This window comes from Dipodomys ordii, unplaced genomic scaffold (assembly GCF_000151885.1).
Source record: "Dipodomys ordii isolate 6190 unplaced genomic scaffold, Dord_2.0 Scaffold188, whole genome shotgun sequence".
NCBI classification, from domain to species: Eukaryota; Metazoa; Chordata; class Mammalia; order Rodentia; family Heteromyidae; genus Dipodomys; species Dipodomys ordii.
Window position 1 is genome coordinate 2496409 of NW_012267404.1, and position 23366 is coordinate 2519774.

General features: G+C 40.6%; 1 protein-coding gene across 2 annotated transcripts in view; it reads left to right on the forward strand.

The window, feature by feature from the left end:
- Plce1 (phospholipase C, epsilon 1) overlaps window positions 1–23366 on the forward strand; it is a 241247-nt gene that overhangs the window by 202070 nt on the left and 15811 nt on the right. For both annotated transcript variants that reach the window (XM_013034379.1, XM_013034380.1), the window contains exons 16-23: window positions 10–117; window positions 1664–1780; window positions 3242–3400; window positions 7141–7270; window positions 11795–11916; window positions 12810–12927; window positions 17676–17807; window positions 19166–19456. In XM_013034379.1, coding sequence (XP_012889833.1) covers window positions 10–117; window positions 1664–1780; window positions 3242–3400; window positions 7141–7270; window positions 11795–11916; window positions 12810–12927; window positions 17676–17807; window positions 19166–19456 — 1177 coding nt within the window. The remainder of the gene's footprint in view (window positions 1–9; window positions 118–1663; window positions 1781–3241; window positions 3401–7140; window positions 7271–11794; window positions 11917–12809; window positions 12928–17675; window positions 17808–19165; window positions 19457–23366) is intronic.

Genomic DNA, 23366 nt, shown 5'->3' on the forward strand with positions numbered 1-23366 from the left:
GTCACACAGGTCCTCTTGCAAGGCTGCAGGAGCATCGAGCTGGACTGCTGGGATGGAGACGATGGGATGCCCATTATTTATCATGGACACACACTGACCACCAAGATCCCCTTCAAGGTAATGCTTCAGACATGTCTTCCAACCCAGAGAGACACTATCACAGGGGGAAATTATTATGAAGAGAGATTTCACAAAGAGAAAGTATCTTTGTTGGTCATGTCAGGTAGCCTATCAAATTACACTTTAGGTTGAGGGATCTTAGGCTGGATCTGAATGCAGAAAGCCTGGAAGTGTTTGCAGCATTACATGGGATATGGACATGCTTGCTTCTCTGGGAACTGATCTAGGCCTCTTAAAATCTCATTCAACCAAAGTGTTGTTAGCAATACCTTATGTTCCTTAAGAGGTAAGGTTGTGTGTGGGTATGTGTGTGCATGCCAGTCTTAGGGCTTGAACTTAGGGCCTGGGTGCTGTACCTGAGCTTTTATGCTCAATGCTAATGTTCTACCACTGGAGCCATATTTCCAACTTCTGGATTTTTAGTGGTTATTTGGAGATAGGAGTTTCATGGACTTTCCTGCCTGGGCTGGCTTTGAACCATGATTCTCAGATCTCAGTCTCTTGTGTAGCTAGGATTACAGATGTGAGCCATTGGTATCCAGATAGGATATAATGATGTTATTGCTGGTAATTTTGCATGATGTGGTGCTACAATGATATCTGTAAAGGCAGAGACTGTAAGAATAAAGGATAATTTGTGCTTGTGTACTGTTGACCAAGGCCAGTATAATCTGTTAAGAAGTGACTAAATAATAATGTCATAAAGTAATAAGAATCACTCTACCTGGGAAGATTGATCAACTAGGAAAACTGGTTTTACTGGATTATTATTTCAATTTTGGGGTAACTTATTAGTTTACTTGCATAGTTAGTGCTCATTCAGACGATCAGAGATTGTGTAACATCATTTTGCTCTAAACTGGTCAAACTGGGAAGTAATATTACTATTTTTATCTTATAGCGGGAATCACTGGCTAAAATGCATCTTATCTTTAACTCATTTTTCCATGAAAAACTCTTAAAACTCTTGTACTGTACACTGATAGGAGGATGAACTGTGATTGGTTACAGACACACATAGCATGTCATGTCTTACTGCTCCAAATTAGTTAACGTCTTCCAAGTATCTTATGCCTCATGTAGTTGATCATTTAGTCTTTGATGTACAACATTCTTTCCATGTGTACCTTCAGTTTTACATAGTGATTGCTGCTCCTTGTAGTATGGAAACAAGGACAGCTTCACGTCTTCATACACAGCAGCCTGTTCTCTTGCTTAACTAGAAAATACATTCAGCCCTCCACATCCATGGGTCCTTCATCTACAGATTCAGCCAACTCTGATGACAAATATTTTGGGGAAGATATTGTGTCTGGACTGAACTCGAATACACATTTTTCTTCTCATAAGTTCCCTAAGCAATTGTGGACGTAGCATCTACACTGAGTAAGGTATTCTAAGATTTGAAAAGACACAACCCACCTCTGATCAGAGTCTTCTGACTGCAGTAATTGGGCTGTTTTCTGTGTTTCTGAGTACTTTGCCTTCTGACCACCCTGGACAGATATCTATCTGACCCTAATGAGCTGTTTGGCTGTCACAGGATGTGGTCGAAGCCATCGATCGCAGTGCCTTCATTACCTCTGACCTGCCTATCATCATATCGATTGAGAACCACTGTTCATTGCCTCAGCAACGAAAAATGGCAGAAATTTTCAAGGTGAGCTCTCAACTGAGAAGTAGGATGATATCTTGGCCTTTGTCTGACAGAGGTCATTGACTTTTATATGGAGCCACTATGGACTACACATACTGTTAGGGTCCCATACTGTCAGGGGCCTGAAAAATAGGGGTGCTCTTGGGATCTTGGGCCTCCTCTATACTTTTCTACGGGGTGGTCCAAGCATTGCTCTCTGATCCCCTGACCCTTTCCAGAAAGCCTTGGGAGATAAGAAAAGACCAGCTCTAACTCCTCTGACACCACAAATCAGAGATGCTAGGATGTTACCTGTTGGTTAGTTGTATGTCAAAAAGCTGAAAATACTTCAAGGCAAGTTGCATCCTGTAATTAGCACTATCATAGGGAGTTCCACGTTAGCAATGACCTTGGTCACTATGTTAACCACCTTCCTTCTGCAAAGGACACAGATTTAGGAGCCAATACTCCATGAGACTTCTCTCCAAATGATAGAAGCATTTGCAGAACTGTGTCTCTAGTGAGGAGGAAATATCTAGTATCTGAAATATCTGACCAAGGGAGATGTTGCCAATACTAATGCCAACAAGACTGTAACCTTTCTTATTGCCTTGACCTTGGGTTTGATTTTTGCTCCTTTTTAAGTTAAAAAGAAATAACTATAAACCAGGTCATATCTGTAATCCTGACTACTCAGGAGGCTGAGATCTGAGGATGGCAGTTTGAAGCCAGCCCAGGCAGGAAAGTCCATGAGACTCTTTTATTAACCACTGCTGCTGCTACTACTACTACTATTACTACTACTGCTGTTGCTGCTGCTCCTGCTACTACTACTAATTGTACTACGCTAGAGGCAAAGTTGTGACTCAAGTGGGTAGAGCACTAGCCTTGAGTGAAAAAGCTCAGAGATAGTGCTCAGGCCCTGAGTTCAAGTCCAAGGACTGGCATAAATAAGTAAATAAATAAACAACACTACAAATAAAAATTATCATATTTTCTACCCTTATCCCAACTGATCACCTATGTCCACCTTCCTTTCACCTTGCAAACCAGGTCTCAAAAATCTCTGCAAGGATGGTGTCTGTGGTTCTTTATCCTTTTCATCTTTTGTCTCTGTCCCCGTGTCTATCCTTCTGACTTCTTGTCCTTACTGGAAACAGATTATATTCAATATGTCATGGTCTCTGACTATTTTCTCCTGTAATATCCCAGACCCCAGAACATTTTCTTAAGTCATTAGAGGAGCCCCAGCTGCAGAGTGGCCTAGATTTCTTCCTCTATTCTGAACACCTCCCTTCCTTTCAGTAGGAGACTGTGGAGAGAACATAAACAACTTCTTTCCTACTTCCTCTTCCTGGGAGTTTTTAAAAAATAATTTTAAAACCAATTCAAATGGGCTGAAATATCTAGTATATTTAGAAAATAAAAATGCATTTATTATGTATTGATAAAAGACATCCATTGTTTTTCCTATATTCTTGGTAGACTGTGTTTGGAGAAAAGCTGGTGGCAAAATTCTTATTTGAGACTGATTTCTCAGATGATCCAATGCTCCCTTCACCCGACCAACTTAGGAAAAAAGTACTTCTGAAAAACAAGAAGCTGAAGGCCCATCAGACGCCAGTGGATATCTTAAAGCAGAAGGTACTCCGTTTTCCTTAGTAGTTCTAAATACACTGTGGACTCAGAACAAAGAAATCCAGGTCATTTGGAACTTCGGATAGCCTGTTGGATAACCACGGTTTAAGAAAAAATAATTTCCATTAAATGATGTATTTGATTTATAGCTTTCTACTTCATATACCAACAAATTTCTCTCATCCAACTCACCTAAGTTTTACCCTATACCCATAGAGACTATTTCTCTGATACTTAATTTTTTTCTCAGTGAGCTGCTGTATACTCTTATCTCTGAAATGAGGGTTGTCAATCCCACCATGGTTTCTATAGAAAGAGCACTTAGGCCTCCAGTCCAATAGCAGCAACCCTGAAACCTCAGTGTATCATAGCAGCATGTGGACAACCGGTGTTTTACTCTCACCTCATGCACAGAGATCTGTGTCTAAGACCCACAAACCCACCTTGTGGGAGGCTCTCAGCCCAAGGACTTGTTCAAGTCTAGGATGCCAAGTTCATCTGTCAGCTTTATCTACTCATCCCACAAATGTGGCTACCACAATGACGTGTTCTTTTAGGGATGGCACTGTTGGCATTAAAGCGTCACTTACAGTGACCAAGAGCTGCTGCATGAACCTCCATTTACACAAAGATTGCTAGATGTAGCACCAGGAGCAGAATGCCCACACCCTAAACTAGGGCAGTCTTGAGCTTAGGATTTTTCTCTGTGCCACCACCTCCAAATCTCCTGACCCAATTCCAGTTACCAGAATTGGGTACTAGAAAGTTCAGCGCAATAATTTGGAACTTTAATCAAAGGTTATTAGTATAAAAGAAAAAAAAGTCAGGTAAAATTGAGTCAACTGTCCTGTTTGATTCAGTTAAGTAGTTAATTGGGAATGACCATCAAACATTCTCAAAGCCTTCATTTGTGGGCCTCACAGGCAGGGGCTGACTTTATAAGCCTACATGATGGTGTTGGAGGAGGAAAACACTAGGTATGACAGGGGCCAGGGCTAAGATACCAGAGTCTCCCACTGGCTATATCAGAAACTAGATATGTGATCACAAGCCCCTCAATCATTCTACACCTTCATTTCTTCATCTATAAAATGGGAATGTTATGGTAAGGGGCATCAAGGAATTCTTCTGACATAAAAAGATCACAAAATCTCTTCTGAAGTGAATCATAAGACCCATAAGTGGTCAAAATGGCAGATGACTCTGTGAACATTTTATCATCCCACATTTTAGTTTCATGGGTTTCTTGCTATTCTGAATTATTACTTTTTTTTGCCAGTCCTGGGGCTTGAACTCAGGGCTTGGGTGCTATCCCTGAGCTTCTTTGTGCTCAGGGCTAGTGCTCTATGCCACTTGGGCCACAGCACCACTTCCAGCATTTTCTGAGTAGTTTACTGGAGATAGGAATCTCACAGACTTTTCTTCTTGGGCTGGTTTCGAACTGTGATTCTTAGATTTCATCCTCCATAGTATAGCTAGGATTACAGGTGTGAGTCCTTTGCTCCTGCTCATTACCTCTTTTCTGAGGGTCAGGAATATCTCATTATTTGCTAAAAAACAACCACCACCACCACCACCCCAGGTTGTTCCTAGATTGTTCACCTCTCCCATAAAAGGGCCACAAGCTGAGAGTCTGAGCTGAGTTGGGGGCTCCATAAAAATCCACCTTCAACAGTGTAGGTCTAGACAGTTTTTGGAATGGATTGCATTGTAACAATTCTATCTGAGATATAGACACAGTCTAAATTGTAGCTTCCTTATGGGTACATATTTATAATAAAGGTAATGTAACCACATTTGAAAAAAAACACATGATTCTAAAGCCAAATAAAACCTATACTACAATAATGTCCACAGCTAGAACTAAAGGGATCCATAAATAGAAATAGAAATAAAGTAAATCCTTACTTTTAGTCACCACAGCTGAAATTTAGCATTTCCTTTGATTATAAATGTAGGGGACAATCCATAGTGTTGGCGGTACCTATGTCTTTGTCACTGGTAGAAATGACAGACTTTTTCATGTTACTTCAGAATTATTGCCAATATCTTCAAGAATTACTATACTCGTATTTTCAAAAACATTACATGACCTACCATTTTATGGGGTTTTTTTAATGTGTTAAAGAAACTGCTGGACACACTGGCACATACCTGTGTTTTTAGCTACTTAGGAGGTAGAGTAGAAGGAGTTCAAGATCAGCCAGGACATCATAGCAAGACCCTGTATCACCAAAGAAAGGGACAGAGATGGAGATAGCTAGAGTTCATTGGTGGACTCCTTACCCTAGTATGAATGAAGCTTTAGGTTCAATCTCAAACACCACAAAAAGATAAAAAAGCCGGGGCCAGTGACTCACGCCTGTAATCCTAGCTACTTAGGAGGCTGAGATCTGAGGATCATGGTTCAAAGCCAGCCCAGGAAGGAAAGTCTGTGAGACTCTTATCTCCAATAAACGACTAGAAAACCGGAAGTGATGCTGTGGCTTAAGTGAGCTGAAGAGCTGAGGGACAGCGCCCAAGCCCAGAGTTCAAGCCCCATTACCGACAATAAATAAATAGTTTAACTAGAAACAAAGAAACATATATTCTTATAACACACATTTGTTTTTTAACCTATAGCTATATTCAACACTACTTGGTTTGTAATTATTTTATTTATGAATCTAAAACATCAATTTGAGAGGGCTGGTGACATGTCTCAAGTGGTAAAATGACAGTCTAGCAAATGCAAAGCTCGACTCAAAAACATATAACTGAAAGAGAAGGGACTATATTTCATCAAAATGTCAGAGGAATCCATAATACAAAAAAGTTCATTAGCATTTAATATCTAGCCTTTTATTTAATGTCATTTTATGTAATTGCATTTTATACATCTATAAACCAGAAGATACAGAGTTATATATAATTATATATGTATATATTAAATTATATGTATGTGGGGCTGGGAAGGTGGCTCAGTGGTAGAGCACTTGCCTTGCATGCATGAGGCCCTGGGTTCGATTCCTCAGTACCACGTAAGCAAAAAGAAAAAAAGCCAGAAGTGGCACTGTGGCTCAAGTGGTACAGTGCTAGCCTAGAGCTGAAGAGCTGAGGGACAGTGCCCAGGCCCAGAGTTCAGGCCCCACAACTGGACCCAAAAATAAATTAATTAAATGTATGTATACATTAAATTATAACACACAAATCCTGTGTCTGTTATTCAATAAATGACTTCCCCACCCCTACAAGTTTCCCAAAATTTTCAAGTCTGTTTTATTAATCTGATTTATGGTTCAGATAAAATCTACTGTAAAACCCTTCTTTAAACCAGCAAGTATGCTTTTGGTCTCTTTGCCCGTAGGGATTCTAACATTGTTCTCAAGGTCAGAGGACTTATGATATTATTTTAAGAAGAGAAAAATGTTTAGTTTCTTAGCAGACACTTCATGTTTTAGAATTGATGGGCTGTTTCATGTCATCAGTCATTTGGGACTGATGCCGGTTTTTCAAACCACTAGAGGATTCTCTGGGCCCTGTACGTGGGCTCCTTGTGATTATTCCTAAAAGCTCCCAGATTCTTTCTGTAGGAATGTTGACATTCTCCCAAGTGTTGACACTCAGATAATCTCTTCCTCTCTTAAGTGAATCCAAAGGGTAATATGTGCTGAATAGCTAAATTAAGCTTTAGGTGGCAGGTTTGAAGGTTGTAAGTGAAAGCTCAGTGGGTTCTGCGTGTAGTTTTAATTGTCGCTGTCTTACAGGCTCATCAGTTAGCATCCATGCAGGCACAGGCTTCTAATGGTGGGAATGTTAACCCCCCACCTGCCAATAATGAGGAGGAGGAAGATGAAGAGGATGAATATGATTATGACTATGAATCCCTTTCTGACGGTAAGAGAGACATGGCCAAGTGCTATGTACTGGGGAATTCTTGGGTGAATTTCTTTATCCTCCTTTCCCTCTCCCCTTTTCCTGCCCCCTCCCCACTAAAATAAATTTCATGAACTATAGTACAGCAATCCAGACTATGACAATGTTGTCTGAGAGTTTCTGGATTCGGTCAGTTCTGGAGGACTAAGGAAGGAAGGGCATTCTGTTAACCATCGCAGCCACAACCCCAGGAGAAGAGGACATTCCTCAGATGGGCTTCTAGAGGAAGAGATGAAATGATAGCAGGGAAACCCTGTTTACACTATTTCTGTTTCTGATGTGGCTGAGGTTCTTGGCAGGAATATAAACTATGGCTAAATCCTTTCTCCTGCACTGCCTGCAGGGGGCAGCATCACCGCTCTGTGCTCTGTTGCTCACTGTTAGGACCTCCCTTGCTCTTTCCTCTGAAGTTCTCAGATTACTAACCAGCAAGACATTTTCTCCTGGCCACACCACAAACAGAAAATACATGAGTGGTGGCTAGATACAGTTTAAGAAACAAAAACAAATGAATGATGTTAACCTCAAATGACTAATTCTTATACGAGAATTGTTTAGACTAAATTAGCATCATGTGCTAGAGATTGTTCTTGTTGGGAGCATTGCTGATAGTAGATTATTTCATTTTGGTAACTTCTGAAAGATAATACAATAATAAGAAAATAACAAGTATATATATACACATATATATGTGTATATGTGTGTGTGTATATATATATATATATAAATTATATATAAATATATAAACTTGTATATATGTTTTTGGGACACAAAGTCTCTTTAAAAGCCCAGGCTACCCTTGAACTCACAATCTGGATCCTTCTGTGTCTGCTTTTTACATGCACATTATGTTGTTTTTATGGAGACTAATCATTGTGCTAAATATTCAGATATCCCAAGAATATCAACCATTTACCACTGGCATTAAGACAGTTTGAGCATGGTGGCTCACACTTATAATACCAGCTACTTAAGAAGATGCTAGTTTGAAGCTAGATTGGGGGGGGGGGAATGGGGCGGAAGACTTAGCAAGGCTACTCCAAAGAACAAACAAACCATGGACTGGAGGCCTGGCTCAAGTGGTAGAGTGTCAGCTATGCATGGTGGTGTGTGCCTGTAATTCTAGCTATGCCAGAGACATAGATAGGAGGACTCAGTCTGAAGCTAGTCTAGCAAAAGCATTATAAGACCCTATCTGAAAAATTATTAAAGCAAAATGGACTGAGGACATAGTTCAAGTTGTAGGGCACCAGCCTCACAGGCCAAGGCCCTGACTTCAAACCTTAGCACTGCCAGCACACACACACACAACTGAACTACCTTGTTCTAAATATCTGTTTCTCACACTTAGGTTGTTTCCAATCATGTTTCAATTTAGTGATTCTCCATCACTGGTGACAGTTCGTCTCTTTCTGCTTCCAAGTATAATACCGGGCAATGTCCACTATTTGTCTTTCCTAGTAGTTGACTATTTTATACCATTAATTAAAAGCCCAATTATTTTTCTGAAACTCTTACGAGATCATAAGATTTGGAAGGAGTTAAAACCATTTATTTACAGCCATTCCTGAACAGTCATGAGAATGTGGACATTTTTATATGCCTTATTCTTTCCCCCTGGGCTTCTGCTACAGTTGTGTGGATGTCCCAGAGAACAAAATTAATTCAGATATGCAATGAAAACCACACTTCAGACACTGACCCCTCCGGGATGTTATCTGTCCCTGTAAGGAGTTAATCCACTGGAAAATAGATTTACTGCCAGTCATAAATTACTCTTGTGCTTTTTAAAGTACTTTTGAGAACGGGAAAAGAAGCTTTTTAAATTTACAGATATTTTTGATTTGCTGCTGACAAAAATAAACAGGTGAAGAAAATATCTTTCAATTGGGAGAATAAAATTTAATCTCCCCCCCCCACTAGATTTCTAAGATGATTGCAGGTTTATTTTTTAAGTCCATATGTACTGGGTTGGAGTATCAGTGGAAAATGAGATCCCACTAGGCTCTGTTCCAATGGTCTGTGAGATGTCAGGCAATGTCTTTTCATGACTGTTAGCCTGAACTCCCTCTGATATGTCATAAAAAGATTATATCAAGTGTTTGGTGATATTCTATTCCCACTTCCCGCATCTCTGATCTATGATAGCTAAAGTCCACTATTTCCTATTGTTATTGAGAGATCCCTCTGACTGACTGATTTCCACACACCTGGTGGGAAGCTTGTCCTCTGAAGGCTTCCGTAGGTGACTATACATGCCATATCAAGCATACCACTTTCAGTGGTAGTTTTGGTGCCTCTCTCACCTCTCTGCTTTCCTCTACCATCTCCACTTTTTCCAGCTGAGGTGAAAAGAAAATAGAATCCTGCCTGCTGTGGGGAGTACATAAAGGTTTCTAAGCCTCTTGTAATGAGGGGTCCCTTTGAGAATCAGATAGAAGCTCCCAATTGCCTCCCAGGAATAAATGTAGTCTCAAAATTCTACATAGAATGGCAGATGTTCCACTAGCCTCTTAAAGTGCCCAGGAGAATCCCAGGTTAAGAATCCATCTCTAACACCAGGGTGCTCAGATTATCTGTGAGCCAGTTTTAGTCTTCATTCACTATTACCTCAGCAGTGAATGAAGGAGTTAATCTAAAAAGCCCTGGGGCTATAACAATGAGATGATGCCTAGCTCCAGAATTATTTCAAGAGAACTTTAAACAAGTTGTAAATAAGGATGATGCTTTTTAAGAATTGGTACTCTGCCTTTTGGTTAATATATTTTTATGGAATGTTTCACTGAGCTTAATGAAATAAAACTACCTTTGTTATTTTCCTTGTTTACACTGAGACCCAAGATTGACTTTACAACTTAATGTGCATATATCTTATGTCCGTGATTGCATGATTCTAACAAATTGGTTCATTTCTGTTAACCTGAATTTAAGTTATTAAAGTATTTCAACTCTCTGTGACTGGAAATCCTGAATAACACGAATGTGACAAACATGAATAGCATGAACAATGTTTGCATTTCTCTTATTGCTAGTCCTTGAGTCCTGTAATACTCAAAATATTAAAACTACAGAATGCTTTATTTAGTTAGTTAGTTTTGTCTGCCGTGGAGCTTGAACTTGGAGCCTGGGCGCTGTCCCTGAGGTCTTTTTGCTCAAGGCTAGCGCTCTACCACTTTCAGCCATAGCGCCACCAGAAGGTGGTTAATTGGAAATGAGAAACTCACTTTCCTGCCTGAGCTGGCTTTGAACTGAGATCCTCAGATCTTAGTCTTCTGAGTAGCTATGATTATAGGCGTGAGCCACCAGTGCCCAGCTTAATCTACAGACTGCTTCTTACTCTGTTTATCTTGTCATTGGAACCACTGTTATATATACTTTACTTCATGACTCAGTTTTAATTGATCTCACTTTTGTCTTAATTTCCCTTACTTGTCCACCCTACTGATTCTGTTTTTCTGTAGCAGATATCCCTACTGCTTCCCCTGCTTCTAACGGTCAGGAAGGTAAACACCATTTGAACTGAGCATTTTTAGCTGCATGGATGTCCGTATTCTGTTTCCAGTTTCTCGGTCTGATTAGCATGAAGTTGCAACACTTCCTTGACTATAAATGGAGTAAAATGATTGAGTCTGTTTACCTCTTGCCCACCTTGCATGGCCCTCACTTACTACCAGAATATTTTGGTCTTAGCATTTGGGGTCTCATGAAATAATAAATCTTGAGTGATAAATTAGTTGTCTTATTTTCCATTTTAAAAAAGTATAAGCATCTTATGTCTTTTACACTTTCACAGTCATTTGGAATTAAAGTGCTAAAAAAGAAAAAAGCCAAGTCTAGGATTATATGTCATACTTAGACCTATTTAATACCTTTAGAGTCTTATTCTTAACATTATCACTTAATATTAGTAACAATCATGAAAATTTTCCAATTAGTCATAATTGTGAAAACTTCACATTTGTAAATAATAATAATTACAATTCCCACACACACTCAAACTAGTTTTGACATTTCTTGATACTAAGGAAGCAAACAGTCTCATTGTAAAATGGGGCCAATTAAATCATGTGCGTACCATCTACAAGGGCCTTGACTTCTAAATCCTTCCCAGTTGTGTGTGTCATCAACTTCTTGACACAGGGTGGCACCCATAATGTTTGCAAAGTTTCAATACTTTGTATGAAAATGAGCCTTCGTACTTAAGAGTACGTCTATATGGCAGTAAAACTATTGGTAAATGAGTCTATGAAAGTGAAGTTAAATACTTCAGCCCTAAATTTAAAATGATGCTGCTAGCCATCATTTTGGAACCATGTAGCTGGAGCCTCACTTTTGCAGATTAGTATGAGTATCTGGATGTCGTCACAACAATTGATATTATATATATATATATATATATATATATATATATATATACATACATACATATTCCTTAAAGAATGCATCTGGTTCTTTTTCACCAAAGCCTGCTAACTCATTTTTCAGACAACATTCTGGAAGACAGACCTGAAAATAAATCATGTACTGACAAGCTTCAGTTTGAGTACAATGAAGAAATCCCCAAGAGGATAAAGAAAGCAGATAACTCTGCTTACAACAAAGGGAAGGTGAGCGAACAACTCATTCCACCCTTGGACCATGCTTACCACCCCTGAACCATGGTACTCTTGTCCCATTCAGGTGGGATCCCATTTCCTCTCCAGCCCTGCCCTTTACCTTCTCCCTTACTGTTCCCTAAACATCAGTGTTGACATAATAATATGAGACTACCACCTGCCACTTGTGATAGTATTGCCTCATCCAACCAGTGCCTTCTAAAGATGTGTATATTGGCTGCCACTGAATGGCACAAGAGGTGGTTGGGTGATAGAGATTTATACACAAAGGCAGAACAATGATCACACGTACTATGCTACCAGATAATCAAGGATATACAATCAGGGAAGGTGATGTTTGAGAAGGAAGATTTGGCTAAGCTGTTCTCTTGACCTGGTGCCAAGAGAACAGCTTAGTTGTTTGGGGAATTATAAGACATCTTAAAGGCCTTTGGGATGACCTAGAAGGTTAAGTGGGTTCAGATTGTACAGAATACCACTGAGAATACACAGATAAATTAGCCACCAGACCTGCCCTCAAATGCCTCACAGCATATAGAAACTGAGAAAGTCTACAGACATGTTTGAAGTAACAATGGTGAAGGATAATGGATGAAATGGGTCAAAAACTTGAGCCATCACAGATACATAGTCAGTCCTCTAGTAATTCAACAAATGTTCATGGATTTATTTACATAGAATATAGTGTGTTTGCCTGGAGGGATGGTATGGATGAAAGACTCATTCTTTGCCCTCAGAAAGCTTTACCTCCACATGCTAAGACGTGAATGTGGATAAATATTGAGCAAGTGTCCACACAGGGAAGTAAAAGTAGGGAGATTTAGTGATTCAGAAAGTGTGTGACATATACTTTCCTATAAAAAACTATGGTTTCCCTTTGATAGGTTTATGACATGGAACTCGGAGAAGAATTTTATCTTCCTCAAAATAAAAAGGAAAGCAGACAGATTGCACCAGAGCTTTCCGACCTTGTCATCTATTGCCAAGCTGTGAAATTTCCAGGTAAGAATATCAGTATTATCTAATACCACTTAAAGAGGCAAGGGGAATGAAAGAATACTAATTATCTAATTAGATCTATGAACACTCCAAAGTAATTAAAATGTGTGGCTGAAATCATGCTTATTATACCTTTTAAATACTTGTAACAGTTTGCTTTGAAGCATATGAGGAAAACAATGCCATAAAATGTTTTCTTTCAGATCATATATTGTCATTTCATAATAAATAATCACAAAGATAATATTTCTAACAGTTTAAATATATTAAGCACTTAAGTATCAGGATTATTTGTATTGTGCTGTGTATTTTACATAGATCATATCTTCAACTATTTATAAGAATTCTATGAGCTTGGTAATAGTTTTTCTTTTTAAGAAGGTGAGGAGTACTAGGGTTTTAACTCAGGGCTCTAGCTCTCTAGGCTAGTGTTCTACCACTTGGGCCACATCTCCCAGCCACAGTTTTTTGGTTATTTGGGAGATGAGTCTAGCAAATTTCTCTGTCCCAGCTGGCCTCAAATTGAGTTCCTCAGATCTCAGCCTCCTGCATAACTAGAACAACAGGTATGAGCCACTTTTCTCCTGGCTCTTAACTGTTTTTAAAGTTTTAGCAGTTAAGCTTTTAGCTGCTACCACTAGTCTTCAAGAGGACATCATCAAGTCCTCTTGAAGAGGATATAAGTAAGTAGCAAATGAAGATGACTTTATGTGGCATAAGTACATAATGATCATACTTACACTGGCTGGAACTTTTTTTTTATGTAGGTCATGGGGTTTAAACTTAGGGCCTGGGCACTGTCCTCAAGTTTTTTCATTCAAGGCTAGTTCTCTACCACTTTGAGCCACAGCTCCACTATTGGTTTTCTGGTGGTTATTTGGAAATAAGAGTCTCATGGACTTTCTTTCCTGGGCTGTTGAACCATGATCCTCAGACCTCAGCCTCCTGAGTAGCTAGGATTAATAGGCATGAGCCACCAGTGCCCCGCTGGAACTTTCTTTTTACAATAGAGGAAGATCCACCTGTAAGAGTGCACTAGCATCATAGCTGGCATGAAATCAGCAGTGAGAGTCACACTGTTCCAAAGTCTCAATTGCTACATCTTTTATTTTATACAGTGACACTACTCACATCCAACCAGCTCCATGGTGCCCCAGGAAAGCCTCAGGCATGGAGTTCATGAGGAGCACAAATTCCCATGGATACTTGACGTCAGTGTGCAAGATAAAAGTTTCTGTACCAGCAGAGAACTGTGGCTGGGTCAGGAGATCATTTGGCTGAGCTTCTGACTTGAGACATGAGCTAAGCATGATTGTTTAGCTCATTAAAAGAAAACTGTTTATTAAAAAAAGTGTTTATTAGCACATATTTTTATAGGTGTATAGTATTTCCTTCTTTTTTTATGGTAGTGCTGGGGAACCAAACACAGCATACATATGATAGCCAAGTGCTCTACCACTGAGCTATACAATTTTGTATTTTTAAGTAATTGAAGTTTTTTTTTTCTTTTTTCTTTTTTTTTTTTGGGTCCAGTCATGGGGCCTGAACTCTGGGCCTGGGCGCTGTCCCTCAGCTCTTCAGCTCAAGGCTAGCGCTCCACCACTTGAGCCACAGCGCCACTTCCGGCTTTTTTCTTTTTGCTTATGTAGTGCTGAGGAATCAAACCCAGGGCCTCATGCATGCAAGGCAAGCGCTGTACCACTGAGCCACCTTCCCAGCCCCGAAGTTTTTTTTTCTTTCTCCAGTTTTATTTGCTTTAACAGAATAACAAAACCATGTAGCTATTAGATCTTTTAAATGGCATTGTTCTTATAATTTGGGTTTTTTTTTTATTGTTGCCTTGTTTTTGTAGTACTCAGGGTTTGAAGCTAAGACTGTGTGCTTGCTGAGCAAGTGCTTGACCACTTAAGACATACCCCAGCCCTTTTATTTTGTGTTTGAGATCGAGACCCACTAACTTGAACTAGTGATCCTCCTAGCTCTACTTCTTTTGTAGCTAGTATTAGTATTACAAGCTGTTCCACCTCACGAGGATTATGATTTGTTTTGCCTGTTGATTTTAGGCTTAGTAAATTACATGATCAATTTTAGTGTTTCTTGCCTTTCACCATCCTGAGTCCTTCCTGGGAGCCATGTGCAAAGCTGTCTTCAGAAGAGAGAGGCTCCAAAGACCATGTGGTCCCAGGCCCTTAGAAGCCAAATGCCTTTCCCACAGTCATAGACTGTTTCCTGGCAAAGCCACATGCGGGTGTCTCAATTCCCAGGCTGTGTTCCTTTTAAAATGTTTTATTAGCATATATTAATTATGGGAAGGGTTTCAATATGACATTTTTACCACTCTATCTTGTCTTTCTTAAGTCAAGTAAGTGGCTAAAGGCTTTTTCTTATGTTTATATCTATTATCTCATAGTGTTTGATTCTTGATTACATTTAGCAGTTATATCTGCCTACTTTTTTTCCTCCTAAATGATAAAAGAAGGAAAACATGTTGTTGTTATTGTTTTTGGGGAGGGTGTGTGTGTGTGTGTGTGTGTGTGTGTGTGTGTGTGTGTGTTCATGCGCATGCACGCGAGCTGCTCCTGGGGCTTAATCTCAGGGCCTGTGCACTGTCCCTGAGCTTCTTTTGCTCAAAGCCAGTGTTCTACCACTTGAATCACAGTTCCACTTCTGGCATTTTGCTGACTAAATGGAGATAAGAGACTTGTGGACTTTCCTGTTTGGACTGGCTTTGAACTGTGGTCCTCAGATCTCAACCTCCTGAGTGGCTAGGATTACAGGCATGAGCCACTGCTGCCTGGCTAGAGCATGGTATTTTAATCATACAATTTTACCTACTTAGTTTCTAGATGCTTCCTAGCAATGCTGGGCTCTACATACACCATGGCCTTTTCTGTTGTAGACCTTTGCTCAGATGGAGCACATTCAACCTGACCGATACTTCCTTCTCCCATTTGCCACTGTCTAGATTCCAAAGCCAAGGGCCTTTGTGAAGTATCTAAGATCCTTCAACCCCCTCATGGTGTCTTCTTTCAGTGAGCTCTTTGCATCCATACTTAGGTAATTAGACCTGCACTTAGGTACCTCCTATGTCTTTATTTCCCAGTTAGGAGTACAGCCATGCTGAGTATTGGTGGTCACACCTGTAATCCTAGCTGCTCAGGTGGTTGAGATCCAGAGGGTTGCAGTTCAAATGTAGCCCAGGCAGAAAAATCCTTAAGACTCCACCTCCCAAATAACCAGCAAAAGGCTGGGATAGAGGCATGGCTCAAGTGGTACAGCACTATCTGAGTGAGTAAGCAGAGTGTGCAAAGCCTTGAGTTCAAACCCCATTGCTAGCAGGGGAGAGGGGAGAGGGTGTTAATTGCAACCAGTATCCCCAGCACTACAGGAAAAATAAATTAAAGCATATAACCAAGCGAAATATATTAGTGACAAGATCATTGGTCAGAATCCAGAGCTATTGTCTGTCTCTGACTTGGACCAAAGCAAATTTCCCTCGTGAGACAGTTTTTTCACTCTATACTTTTTTATTGTATACCTTAAAACACTATTCTGTCCTGTTTCTTCTGTGAGGTTCTTGGAAGGTATATTTTCATCTCAAAAAGACCTAAGGCTGCTGCACCTTAGTGGTACAAAATTACAGAGGATGGGAATGATTTGGAGACAACTCTGGCCTCCCTGCAGCTTTGAACTCACCCTTCTTACAGTGCAGACAGGTCCATGTGGTATGCATTCATTTCCTCATTCAGCAAAGACATACTGAGTTCCTGCTGTGCACCGGGCACTGGGCCAGGCAGGAAGGATCCCGGGAGTGGTTGGAACAGGAATGAGAAAGAAAAGCCATCAAATTTCATTGTTATAATATATTTCCCATTGAATCCTCAGATGAATCTTAAGAATGAGTTCTTACATTCACAACCATTTTGTAAATAAGGGATCTGATGAGTAGAGAAGATGGGGCTCAGCCCAGGCTTATATCGGAGAATTGAGCTTGGGCTTGTAATCATTCTTTCTCTCCTCAAAAGAGAGTAATTAGCCTCTAGTAATTTCATATTGATTTTAGCACTTTCTTTTTATGCCATTAAAAAAAATCTTTCAGAGTTGGGCATGGTGACTAATGCTTGTAATGCCAGCACTGAATGGAGGCAGGAGATTATTAGTTCAAGGACAGCCAGTCACTCCTAGCTCAAACCTGGAATCCTACTCAAGAAGACTGAGATCTGAGGATTGTAGTTTCAAACCAGCTGGGGCAGGAAAGCCTGTGAGGCATTATCTCCAGTTAACCAGCAAAAGCTAGGAGTGGAGCTGTGGCTTAAGTGTTAGAGCACTAGCCTTGAACAAAAAGCTAAGGGACAGTGCTGAGATCCTGAGTTCAAACCCCACAACTGGCACAAAAAAATGAAAAAGAAAAAGAAAAGTTCAAGGCCAGTCCAGGCTGCATCTTAATTAACCTCCCCAGACAAAAGGCCTTTAGGTTCAACTCCGATGTGTGTGTCATGCGTGTGATAGTTTGTGATTCTTCCATAATAAGCATATAATTCTTATTGCATTTGTCTGCAGGGATTAAAAAAAACCTGATAAAATAATTGTCTATAATACTATTATTCATGGTGCTACAAATGCTCGTAGGTCTTCTGTGTTGAGTTCCAAGGGAGTCGTAGGACTTCAAATAAACATTAAACAAGGATGGAAAATGTTGAGTTCCCTTGCCTGTAGTTTTTGGCTTATTTATTTTCATTTTATGGGAACAGGCTTGTCAACTTTAAATTCATCTGGCTCTAGCAGAGGAAAAGAAAGGAAAAGCAGGAAGTCCATTTTTGGCAACAATCCTGGCAGAATGAGCCCAGGGGAGGCGACATCATTTAACAAAACATCTGGAAAAAGTAAAGTCACCTTCTTCCAACAGCTTTGCCTGATGCTGCATGCTGGATGCTTCACATATTTCTCTGTCTATGCACTTCCCTTTCATTTGAAAATTCATTTTCGTGTGCTTGTATGAATGTTCACATCGTCTAAGGGTTGCACCGAAGTTTTACATTGCTAATCTATTCTTTTAACTCACTAAGGACAGCATTTCGCTGAGGACATTCTACTGTCCTTTAACTCAGAAGTAGAAGTTGGAGGCACCTTGGAACATTCTAGTGGTTCTTGGAACTATTCTTTATCCAGAAGATATATTATTTCTAATTACTTTTGATTGTGAAAGTAATAAATTCTCCTAGTTAAAAGCTCTAGCAATACAGAAGATTAGTAAAATGGCTTTCTACCCACAGTATCCTGGTGCTCCTCTCCAGAGGTAACTACTGGGAAGTTTATTGTGTTCTCCTCAAGAAAAATAAAATCATTTTTAAGATAATCCAACTGGGATATAACTGAACATACTTGTAAAACTTTTATACTTGGCTGTAAAATTCCTATAACATACGTCTGTCTTTTTCTGTGACCTGTGTTATATTCCATTGTGTTGCTTTGCTATCATTTATTTAACCTTAAAAATCATTGATACATAGAGACTGTTCTCTAGTTTTGTTTTCCATGGGTCTTATATCCTTGTCCGTGTATTGTTGTATATTTGGGCAAATACACACACATGACAAATAACTTTACATTGGAGATCCTATTCTTATTTTATTTTTGGTGCTGGAAATAGAACCTAGGGCTAAACATGGGCTTTCCCACTGAGCTCCATCCCAGCCTGCCACTATCATTTTAAAACTCAGTAGCTAGCCAGGCACCTGTGGCTCATGCCTGTAATCCTTACTACTCAGGAGCCGGAGATCTGAGGATTGAGGTTTGAAACCAACCTGGGCAGGGAAGTTAGTAAGACTCTTATCTCCAATAAACCACCAAAAAGCTGGAAGTAGAGCTGTGCCTCAAGTGGTAGAGGGCTAGACAAAACTCAGGGACAGCTTACAGGCTGAGTTCAAGCCCCAGGACCTGCACGCACACACACACACACACACACACACACACACACACACACATCTCCATTCTGTTTCAAATAGGTGACCTAAGAACTTGTCACAAGTAAAATTCAAAGACATATTCTGATATATTCATGTCTTCTTGCTGTTTATGGGGTTGTCATTCTGGCTTGTCTTTCTTTAAATATGTATATAATATATGTAATATATAATATGTGTATGTATATGTGTATATATAATATATATAAATATACACAGAGAGGGAGAGAGAGAGAGAGAGAGATACTAATCTGAGGCTAATCTTTTGGGGGGTTTAGGTTCCCTTGAAGGAGTTCGACAGACCTGGGAGGAATCTTCTTCCCCTCTCAATCCAACAACATCCCTCAGCGCTATCATTAGGACGCCCAAATGCTATCATATCTCATCACTGAATGAAAATGCCGCCAAACGTCTGTGTCGCAGGTATTCTCAGAAACTGATCCAGCACACTGCCTGTCAGCTGCTGAGGACTTACCCAGCCGCCACCCGCATCGACTCCTCCAACCCCAACCCACTCATGTTCTGGCTCCACGGGATCCAGCTTGTGGCGCTCAACTATCAAACTGATGGTAATCTCACCTCTGCATCCCACTGTTCAGTAAATGTGCTTTCAAGAACGTCCATTTGAAGGGCCACAAAGGAGCCATAGGAGCTCATGTATGTGCCCGGGTAAAGGCCCAGAGGGTGTAAAAGAGAAGTCAGTGGTGCTCCTGATGGTTCCAAGGAGATAAAAACATTCAAAGAGGGTGATGAGCCTTTTTCAAACCACTTTGTAAATACAGATTGCTCTTGACAGAGCTGTATTCAACTATACGATGTCCCAAAAGCTCTTCAACTCACTACCCTTCTGCCTCAGCCTCCCAACACTAGGATTACAAATGTCCAGCACTATACAGGTGGACCATGAGGAATTCTTGACTTTAATGACCTCATATACTCTTTACAAAATGCTAAGTAGTGGTACTGTTAGAATCCTCATTCCCTAGTTGAGCAAAGCAAGGCAGTGGTTACTTTGGCTGTGCCCCAGAGCCTCATACCTGTAGTCCTAGCTACTCAGGAGGCTGAGATCTGAGGATTAGTTTGAAACCAGCCCGGGTGGACAAATCCAAAAGACTCTTATCTCCATTTAATCAGTAAAAAGCCAGAAGTGGAAATACATCTCAAGTGGTAGAGTGCTAGCTTTGAATGGAAAATGCTAAGCAAGAGCAAGAGGCCCTGAGTTTAAACCCCAGTACCAGTGTGAGTGTGTGCGCGCATGCACACACACACACACATACACACACACACAATTACTTTGTTCAAGTTTGCAAGATGGCTTATAATAAATTCAAGTTCTCTGGGAACGTGAGCAATAAAGCAGTTTGTTTCCCCCTAGTTATGAAAGGAGCAGGGAGCTACAGAAGTGAGGGAAGAGCAGATAAAGGGACTCTTTCCTAGAAGTTTCTACAAAACCTCCTTCAGAGGAGCAGTGAGTGGCCATCGTTCATTTTATGAATGATGAACTGAATCTGACCCTCACTAACCATGCCAGCCATAAGTCACAGCAAAGCCCTCTCTAGCTGAAGTCAAACCACAGCATTATTTCTGGCATCAACTAGCTACTTTGCACTGGGGGCGCTGGTACCCACTGGTGGCTGACCCCAGAGACACCTGGCTAGAGATACGGGCCATGTTTTCTTTTGCCCTTGTTTATATTTGTTTTTTTTTTCAATTGGAATGAATGAGATGATGCTGATGAAGTACCACAGTCAGCATAGCACCTGGCAGAAAGGAAGCACTTCCGTGTTAGCTATCCTTGAGTGTGCATAGTACGTTATTAAAACAAAAAACAAAAGCACTATGGTTGGGACTCACAAATGGAAAGAAGGTTGAAATACTTTCAAAGTTGCAAATGTTTTCATTCCCATGTCTTTTCCATCTTTCCTGAGTAGGTTCACCTCTCTGATTCTGTCTGTTCACTGGCACTCCTGGTTATTACGATACTGAAATATTTTTAAGTACACTAAAATAACTAGCAAAAAAACATTTCCTCAAGGAAATGAGAGTGCATTTGGTTTTGGATGTGCCTTTTGTCCTGAAATACCGAGCCTGAACCAGACACTCTGGCTCCACTGGTCGCAAAGAGAGGCCAGGCTGAAGGGAACATGAAGAATTGTTACTCCCCACACCTACCCTCACTACACTCCACACACAGAAGCTACAGCCAGTGGGCCATCCAGCCTTAAAGCCTGGAGGTAGGAGCTCTTGTTGGAGCTGCCCCACTCAGAGGAGGCAAATGACTGTTCAGTGTTCTCTGGACAGCTTTCTGCCCAGTGAGTGAGTGCTGTCCTCTAAATCCCTCAACCTAGATTAACCATCTCCCTTGCTGCACAGGGTACAAGCCCCCTACAGTGTCAGCATTCTCATCTGTAATGATGGCCTTCCTTTTTGCAAAGTGGGATTAGAGCCTCACCAACACCTTGCACACAACACTCAATATATGCGTGCTGCCCTGAGCTGAGTCAGACTATTTCTATTGGCCCCCACTGCAGTCTGAGCCTGTGGTTCTTTATTGCTTTTTGGTTTGATTTCTTCTAGGTCCTCCCAGGTAGTCTGTGAATTGCAAGTCCACATAGACCTATAGGAGTCAACATTGTAATAACCAATTTTTCATTGATGGAAAGAATTCCTAAGTCAGGAAGTACTTGATTTCTCATGATCCTTCTTAGTGTCCTCTAGCCTCCCAATCTGCCACTGAGATAGGTCATCTGCCCAGCCATTTCCTGGATGTCAAGGGACACTGATGCTCCCACGAGGTGTCTTTGACCATAGGGCCAAAGATTTCTTCTGATCTCAACTCCAAAAATGTCAGAAGTGTGGAATCCATACAATCAAAGGTTCACACTGCATAAAATCAACTCCTGAGTGTGGAAATTGACCCAAGGCTGGTACGCAAAGTCTTTGTGACTGCTGGCAATGGCCCCTCTGAGTTCTTTCCATCTGGGGCAAAATGATTCTTGCTTCACATACAGAACCTTCAAGTGTTTAAACATGCATCCCTAGTGAGAAGAAAAGCCTCTTTTTTTCTTTTACTTTTTTTTTGGGGGGGGGTTGGTCGTGGGGCTTGAACTCAGAGCCTGGGCACTGTCCTTGAGCTTTCTTTGCTCAAGGCTAGCACTCTACCACTTGAGCCACAGCACCACTTCCAGCCTTTTCTGTGTATGTGGTGCTGAGAAATCGCACTCAGAGCCTTATGCATGCGAGGCAAGCACTCTACCACTGAGCCCTGTTCCCAGCCCCAGAAAAGCCTTTCTTAAAAAAAGCATTTACTGTACTTGTTTGAAGATAGTCACACTTTTTATGCCTTTCCCGGATCCCAAATATAAAGGCAAATATTTCTGAAGAATCGTATTTCCTTAATACAGCACTTGAAGTGAATATAAGACCATGAAGGCAACGATATTTTTGTTCTAACATAATATGCATTGATTCGGAAGGTTAGTTAACTGATTTGTGCATATTCTTTTATTTGGTTAGAATGATGGCCTATATTTGAATAGAATGAAGGCTATATTTGAGGTCTCCTCTTCTTTCAAGCTGAGTACAGCTTTTCCATATCAGGTTGCCACATGTGATCTTCATTCCAAAAAAAAAGTTTTGGAAAGCTTTGAGGCTAGACACTGTGCTAATGAGCTCAGACTTCAAACCTGAAAAGGGTTGACATGAAAATTGGTTAAGTGTGAGCTGCTATTGCCCTTGTTAGTAATATAGGCTTCGTATCTCTGAGCCCAAAAGCTTGAGATGAGAAGTATTTTTCAGACTTTGGAGTATTTGTATCTGTGTAATGAGGACTCAGGTGTAAAGATGAAAATTCATTTTTGTTTCCCATGAACCTTTCATTCACATGCCTTGAAGGAAATTTTACATTTTTAGTGCCCTTGTGTTTGGCTGTTGGCAGTCATAAGGGCAAGGATGATGCCACAAATAAAAACCCAAAAGGGTACTCCAAAAGTTTCATCTTTTGCATATTTTCATATTAGAGATACTAAATTTTCAGATAAGGGTAAATGTCCATTTCACATTTATTTACCCAGGCCATGAAAGCTCATTTGCTTCTCTCTCTCTCTCTCTCTCTCTCTCTCTCTCTCTCTCACCCCCCCACCCCCCGTCACCTTAGCCATGTCTGTTTCTCTGTCCCAGAATGGTTAGAGAAGTGATTTTTTTCTTCCATTAGCACTGGAAGAGGCCTGGCAGATGAGGGGCCATGCACTAACGTGTCAGAAGAGACAAGCCCAAAGAGCTTCGAATGCCTAACATCTCTTACCCCAGCAATTCCTGCACACAATCTTGGCCAATCAATGACACCCAAGACACAGGGTAGGGGCCAAGTTCTTGTTGCTTCAAGGCGCCTAGCACATTGTTGTTTGATGTTGGTCCATGGAGCAGAGTTCATTCCACACATGGAAGGAATCTATCCGAGGGAACATTCGTCAGGTGTGT